An 8,168-nucleotide genomic window follows, 5' to 3' on the forward strand; every position below is an offset into this window, starting at 1 on the left:
TATTAATTACGTTGTTTATAAATTAATCTGAGGGCCGCAAAAAGAGGAGGTGGGGGCCGCCATTTGCCCATCCCTGTTCTAGTCGGACCCATTAGAGCGGTGCACTCAGGACCCATTAGAGCGGTGCACTCACTTTCACTGTTCGGCTGAAGCGCGAGAAAAACAAACACTTTTCATCTCGGATCATCAGAGACTGTTGCATCCAAGAAAGACTGATTGAAACCTACGTTTCGAGAGACTACCACGACAATTGAAGGTGAGTTAAACTATTGTATCCGTGTAGTTGTAGATGTAAAGTAGAGATGTAACTGTTCATTGCCTTTATTTTTATATAAATATGATATGGTATTAGTGCAAAAATTGTACTAAAACTTAAGCTGAAGCTAACATTAATAACTATAAGGTATATCTGAAATAAATAAGTGTACTGAAACAAATACCAATAACTGTATTGCATTGATTTCTTATGCGCAATGACTTTATACTGTCTAGTTCTCTTTTTCGTCCTGCATTTATTGTGCCCCACTCAGAAAATAACTGGCCCCCCAGTGGCCCCCCCAGTCAAATTGGTCTAGAACCGCCACTGATACTGGGGATATATCAGCATTCTTTTTCATTGGCCGTTTTGTCTAAAAAATATGATTTAAAATGTAGAAATGATTTTTTGTAGACCTAAAAGCTATGGGTTAGTGAGAAAATATGTGTCCGTACTTACAGTACATATACATTATGCAAAAGAAAAATAACAGAGGATATCGATCATCAAAGTAAGGGTCATTGGTTGAAAGAAGGATGTTCATTAAAAATGCAATTAGCTCTAATACTAAACTATTTTCTTTTTATAAACTGCGACAGTTTGCTCTGAAACACAAACAAACCAAAATGTGGAACTGGATTTCCTCTGACTGTAAATGTTGTTATTCAGTCTCAAAAGCAGATGAAGTGACCCAACCCCTGGTGTATTCCTGATTAAAAGTGGAGGAGTGTGAAAAAAAGAAAAACGCACAGAGAGGGTCAGCCGTGTCAGTCACTGTCAAGATGGGAGGTGCTGAGGGACTTACTAGGTCTGCATTTGTACCAGACAATGAGGTATTTGCTGCTGCCGGGACACTGGTCCGTCCCGAACACGCGGCTGTTGACAAGGACTTGACAACTCCTTCTGTCTTGGCACTCGTCCAGCATTTTCTAAAGAGGGAAAGAGTGACAGAGAGCGGGGGAAGACCAAAGAGAGGGTTAGAGGGAGAACAATAAGCCAACGATGGTTAGACCAGCAGCAAGCAAACCTAAAACCACTTCAAACAGGCTGCTTATGGCCATGGGAATATGGAGGAGAGAAGCAGGTAAAGAGAAAGCCCCACTCCACTCATTTCCTGGCATTCTCTTGCTTCTCCAGTTTCATCATCTTTAGCCGGCTGTATCCCAGGTGAGCACATTCCAACACAATACCTCTCCGGTACTGAAATCCCACTCGCTGGAGGAATGACTCAATGGATTTTGTTCACAGCCCTCCCCCGAATTTAACATGAAAGGAGAAGCATTTTGTACATTAGATCATGGAATGCAGAGGGAGAAATGAGGGATGTTTGTGTGTTCCCCCCTATTCCCCACATGACAATACACACAGCTGCTGTAGTCACATAAACACCTGCTGAATACTCTCTACATCACCAAATCAAAAAGTATTTTGAGAAGCATCAACATTACTGTCTACAGCTGTTTGGGGAATATACTTGAAGAAGTACTTTTTGAAATGAAAATTTGTATTTCACACAACATCGTGCAGTATAATCCAGTTCTCATTCATCCAGTCGAATGCTAAATACCTCAGATCAGGTGCATTCTGGCTAAAACCTTACTTTTTAAGACACAGACTTGTTGACTCAGACGGAGTAAGTACCATGTACATGTGGACGGGTTTAGTCCAATTTATAAGGAATTTCCTCCGTTTTTTGATTGTTTTATATACAAAAGTGTATCCCTGAAAACAAATATTTTCTTCACCAATACAAGGTACCACACAGTGAGTTTTTGAAATACAAATTGTAATTCTGTGGGTTAGGGCTGCTCAATTAATCGTATTTTAATCGCAATTACGATTCTGGCTTGCAACGATTACGAAAACAACGTAATCGAAATAAAACGTATTTGTTATTATTATTTTTTATTGGGATTCAGTTGGAATTTATACTTAAGTTCAGGGTAATCAACTGTTAAAAACATACTGTTCACTTTTTTATTTTCATAAATGATGTTTTCAAAGTAAATGGATAATCGCTTTAATGAATGTGCTATCAATTATTGACCCAAATAATCGAGATTATGATTTTTTGCCATAGTCGAGTAGCCCTACTGTGGGTGTAGTATTCCTAAAAAAATGAAGGAAAAAAACAACAACAACAAAAGACCATTTCTGAAAATGCCATCTTATGTTCTGGGAAATGTTAATGGTTAATGGTCAAGATAATTATCCATTTACTTTTTTAATTTGTGGACATTTCACAGATAAAATGATGAATAGAAAAAACATCAGATTAAAATGGTATATGTAGACATTCATGTAGTACCAACAGACCACAGTCATGCTCAGGTGGCACAATGGGTTTCTTTAGTGCTGTGCTAATGGGGGTGGCGCAGCAGTCAGTCATTCTCTCACTTTGGCACAATGCACTCTCTGTGTCTGTGCATTCATGGCTTTCCTGGCTATTATAGAATTGGAGGGTGTTCGACGCGAGAAGGCATGGGGACTAGGAATAAACCAAACAACCTAATGAATGCTGAACAGGATGTGTTTGTGTATGTTTGCATTGGTGCTGCAAAGCAAGGGTTCACTTCAGTCGCATCCCAATTTAGGAGAGGATGCAAAGGCAAGGACCCCATGAAATCGCTTTGTCACATGGTAACAAGCATGCTTCCTCTTTAGAGAGTTTAATTTGCCGGAAAACATCCTCACAAAGCATTGCATAATCACTGTGGTCCTCCAAAATAAAACCCTTGGCATATTTGACCACTTTACAGGACACTTTTTCCCAGGAGGATCCACTGTGTACAAATGAAAGTGTGTGAAGAGTGGACTAACCCAGGGAGGAAAGCTGAACAAATGCAAAGGTCAGGGACACATGGAAGACACTGGAGAGGAATTAAGAAACCTGATTAATTTAGCCTACAGGTCCTTTAAAAAATGAGGAAAAGTAATCTATAAAATGAGAAAATTGTCAGTTTCTGATACAAAACACTGTGAGGAAAGTGTGAGTTCAGTTATTACCTGTAGTGCTGTGGACACAGAACAATATCGGTCATCGTCCCGCGGGTTATAAGAACTAAAGAGGGCCTGGTAGCTCTGAGGGCACTGTTTGGGGTCGGAGGCTCCTTTCCTCCCGTAGAAAGCTGATTGGACGGTGATGGTGGTGCGGGGCGGGCAGCGAACGGACAGAAAGTCTCCGTCACAGGCCTCCTCGCTGTAGTTCCTCAACACTTTGGACAGGTAACCTACAAAATACAGAACATTTCTTAACCCTCCTATTGTCTTCGTTTTCCCCCCCTTACTTTGGTGATCGCGGTCAAATTTGACCGGTCCTGTTTTAACTGCTATTACATAAACACAAAAACCATTAATCATCACCAAATTTCTTTTAACACCCTTTCAAACAGTAAATAATGTATCAGACTACTGGTATACATGAAAAACTGTAGTAGGCTACATATACAAAGAATAGACACTGAACATGTGTTGCGTGTGCCAGGTGTGATCCATGTGGGGGGATGGGCACATAAGAGCGGGAAATGTATCAAATTGTTCTGTGTGTGTGTTTGTGGATGCCAGGTGTGATTCACAAGGGGGGATTCATAAGGGGGGAGGAACACATCTAGAGTGTGTGTGTGTGTGTGTGTGTGTGTGTGTGTGTGTGTGTGTGTGTGTGTGTGTGTGTGTGTGTGTGTGTGTGTGTGTGTGTGTGTGTCATCTGATCCAGATGGTTACTAATTCCTTTTCTTTATGGCGGTCATTTTTGACCGGGAACACCATGGGTGTTACAAAGTTGACTAAATCATCCAAAATTCAATGAAAGTGGTGATCAGCAATTTTATATGTTCAAATACCTACTGTGAAGGATATCATAAAGCCTTAATGCAATCGAATGTAAAACAATAAAGTTATGATTGATGAAAGTAGTACATCGGTCAGATTTGACCCGAAGACAACAGGAGTATTAATAAGCAGCATGTGCATGTGCAGCATTTAGGCTGTATAATTTAATTTCACAGCACTGGAACCAATGAGGAGGAAAATTCCAACCTGCTAACACGATTTAGCATTCCCATTGACCACTTTAACCCTTATTTAAGAACACTATCCTTTGCAAAGAGGGTTGGTACTTGGTAGCATACTACAGTCTCCTATGATCTTTTTTGTTTAATAATAGAGTGTTTCCTTGGACATGTGACCGTGCTGCATATCAGCAAGCCCTGACAGATCATCTAAAAAGGCGCCTCCAGGCCTAGAATACCGCAATAACACAGAGAGGGTAAAGCTTTGGCTTGTTTAGCTGTTAGCGTCAGCCCTCCAGTCATGGCTGTAGAACATACTCTTATCTGTTCAATATTAAAAAAAATACCTGCCACGGATGATTTTAAAAGCCTGACATTATTACACTTTTTCATCCAAGGATCTAGTGAATTCATAACTGCTTATGCTCTGCAAAATGCTCCCAGGCTGAGTGATTCTCATCTCATACAAAGAACAATTGTGCGTGGTTCTTTTTATGTGCAGCTCTTCAGGCTCAGTTTCTATTTGCATGTTATTTGCTTGCCAGTGACCGTGTTTACTTTCCCCACACAACCGGCTGGTGTCAAGCCTGTAAATAGAAACATTACATAAATCGTTTAATGGAACAAGTACCGTGTGAACTTTCATTTAACCTCAGAGGCTGCTCCAAATCAAATTAAAGCTATCATTCTTTTAAAACACTGAAGTCTCTCTACTTTCCCCATTGAGAGTCTCTGAGAGCTGCCAATCACCCGTCAGTCACACCGGAGAACTGAAACAATCACAAAGCCACCATTAACATTCCTTTCTGTGAGAAGGAAAGCACAGATAAAGGAGAGCTGATCCCCCGGCCGCTGCCATTTAATGTCTTTCTGAACTTATCTGGACCGTTTGTGTCTTAGCTTCTGCAGAGAAGGAACACAATGTTGCTTTATGTCTCAGTCGCTTCCTTTTCTGAACTAGAAAGACAATATCAATTAATTATTTAGTAATTAAAAGCAACAATCTTTAACAACAACTTCCAACGTGAGCTCAAGCTTCCTTCTAAGTGCTCTGCAAACACATTTACAGGGAAGTCAACACACAGTCTCACACACACTCTGTAAGTGGACACACTGTGATTCAATTACCTGTATTTGGTTAGTGTTTGGTAGCGACAAGGAAATAAAGTTCTGTAACACACACGTAAGCGCACATGCACGTACACACGTCGATAAACACAAAACACACACATTGTCCCCTTATCACCATGGCCACAGTTAAAAGGAGGAAGGGAAACAAGAGACATTCTCAGGCTTGGAAAGGTCAGCCTCTCTAAATAGAGATGGTTATTAAACCCCCCTTTGCTCACATTAACAGGTTTCCACCGGTGGCTGGGATGTGAAAATGGAGCAGGTGCACATACAATCCTATTTTGAAGTTTATTTAAAGATTATTTGCATGCCACATATCAAATGTTCAGGATGTGATTTAATATCAGCTGCTGTCTTTACATTACAGCTTGAATATTTGACTACTATTTTTAAAAACTATTAACATCTTCACCAACTATGTTAAGGTCATGCTTGACTAAAGAAAGTAGACTAACACTTATGTGATATGTTTGACCTGATTGATTAGTGGACTTTAACAAAAGAAACTGTAAAACCCTGAGGTTTCTTTTGAGAGAACTTTCCCCACAAAGAATCATGAGCATCAAAAGCCCCACTATAAATGTTGCGTTACCAAAGATGTGCTATAAGAGAGGCGCATGCAATTCTTGGAGATAGTCATTCGGCATGAAAGAAACATATCTAGTGGAATAAATCCTAGTCAACTAAGGCCAAAACAGCCATTTATTCGGCTAATCGACTAAAAGGAGGCAGGACAACTTTTTTTGGGTCATTTGAAACAGTCATTTGCATCATACTACATTAAAAATCCCACAAAATGAAAACCTGTAATTAGCTGTGATATAATATTCTTATATTGCCCAGGTCTACTTTTAAATTTGATTCTATCTTTTAGCTTAACTATTTTCTTCCCCTCCCTCAATGAGCTCCTGCTCACACACAGGTCTCCTTTGCATGCCACATTCCACACAGGGTGAGAGGCAACTTGGCATTCCCCCTGGCAGCGGGACCACACACACACACACATACACACACACACACACACACACACACACACACACACATGCATGGAAAACGTCAACAAAAACAACGTGGTCGGAACAAGCCCCGCTGCCTGGCTCTTGAGGCTAGGGTGTGTGTGTGCTGGTATAACAGTATCACATTATTAAGGCTGGGTCTTGGCACAGTGCCAGTGCCATGAGAGACCACGAGTTTGCCCGGCCCTCAAGTAATACTATGCCCTGGGTACAGCGGTGTTACCATGGATACTGAGAGGTTATGAAGAGGGTGAAACGGAACTGAAGATGGACGATTGAATTTGCACAGGCCACTTGAAGGAGGAGTTTCTTGAGAAAGAGAGAAACACGCCTTCCTCCTTGCTGAAAAGTGGGGATTGTGGGTAAAGGCAAACAGATTATCTCACACACAACCTCAGGTGCTTTCTAAAGAATCCATGTCTCTCTTTCCGCCCTCCAACTCTCTCTCCTTTCTCTCGGTCTTCTTCAGGATTGTCGCCATTGTTCCCTTCCCGCTACCTGTTGATTGAAGCCTCCTTTCAAGGCCGACATATCAGGCGGGGTTAAGGCACCTGTGTAAACCGTCCAGCCAATGACAGGTGTCCCTCAGAGGCAGAAGGCCAAACAATGCTGGAGGAACACCCAGATGTCTCTGTTCCTCCCTGTTCCTTTTCATGTGGGGCCAGACTCCTTCCTTAACTAGCTCTCTGCCCTTTCCCTTGACAAAAGCGCCGCGTTATTATGTCTGCTGGTTTGTTTATTCGGCCATTAAAAGGCAGGACGTTGCGGTCGCGTTGCTGTTCATGTACAAACAGGTTGCTCTCGTCGTCAACTGGATTGAAAAGGCGGGCAAGGTCCATTTAATCTCTTCACAAGCAGCATAGGGATTTGTTATAAACACAGACACAGAAGATGGCACCTGCCTTTTGTATCCATCATCCACACGCAGATAGGGTCATATGATGCGACAGTCAGTGTAGGCCAGTCTAATTTCACCTGTAATCTCTCAGCCAATTGTAAAGCTAGAAAGGTAATAAGCTAGAGGCCCTTGGTGATAGTTAGCTTCTTATGTGTGGTCATGTGATGACCCTAAAGTGTGACCCTGCCATGGGGGTCAGGTTTGATGGAGATTAGTGACGGTCCGCGGTGTTGTGTCAACATGACGCACAAAGAGGCCTGAAGGAGAAGTCTTTCCTCCCTGGGAATCACTCATTTGAAGCAACCTGGTGCAGGTCCCATACCAAGGCAAATGTACAGCAAAAAGGTGCATCATTACATCTTTGAACAATGCTCTAATGATTGTAGTGGGAGCTCCAGTTGGGTTAGAGTCTAACCCAACTGGAGCTCCCACTACAATCATACCTAACCTGTCTCTCATTGCATGTCACAATGGGATGCATCTCTTACTAACTCTCCTTGTGGTCCATTATAAGGTGAGGTGTTCAATGTCTGCCAAGAATGAGTGAAACAGGTATTTCTGACATAAACGGAGGGAAGGAGCAATATGAGAAAGAGAGGAGGGAGGGCGTAGACTTGAGAGGCGGTTCAGGTGGAGGGTCTATGTTACTCAGGGCTTTCCCCTCCTTTTGAAAGATGCCGCCTCCTCCTATTGGCCGAGCCTGGAGAATGAACAATGCATGAAGCATTACTGAGGTGTTATAATATTGAGGGCTTATTTCTGCTAATTATTCAAACTGCATACTCATTTAATTCACTTTTATGTTGCGTGTGAAGTAATGTTTGTAAAGCCTCTTGCATTGGACAAGAATAGCTTATATT

General features: G+C 41.8%; 1 protein-coding gene across 1 annotated transcript; it reads right to left on the reverse strand.

Annotated features, from left to right (window-relative positions):
* Nucleotides 1–1,061: 1,061 nt before the first annotated feature.
* Nucleotides 1,062–3,486, reverse strand: LOC104954795 (protein eva-1 homolog C-like; the record flags this gene model as incomplete). Its single annotated transcript, XM_010781984.1, has 2 exons — nucleotides 1,062–1,185; nucleotides 3,263–3,486. Coding segments are annotated over 2 exons (348 nt in total), but the record flags the coding sequence as incomplete, so codon positions are not given.
* Nucleotides 3,487–8,168: the final 4,682 nt, after the last annotated feature.

Source organism: Notothenia coriiceps, unplaced genomic scaffold, assembly GCF_000735185.1.
Source record: "Notothenia coriiceps isolate Sejong01 unplaced genomic scaffold, NC01 NC01_scaffold00023895, whole genome shotgun sequence".
NCBI lineage: Eukaryota > Metazoa > Chordata > Actinopteri > Perciformes > Nototheniidae > Notothenia > Notothenia coriiceps.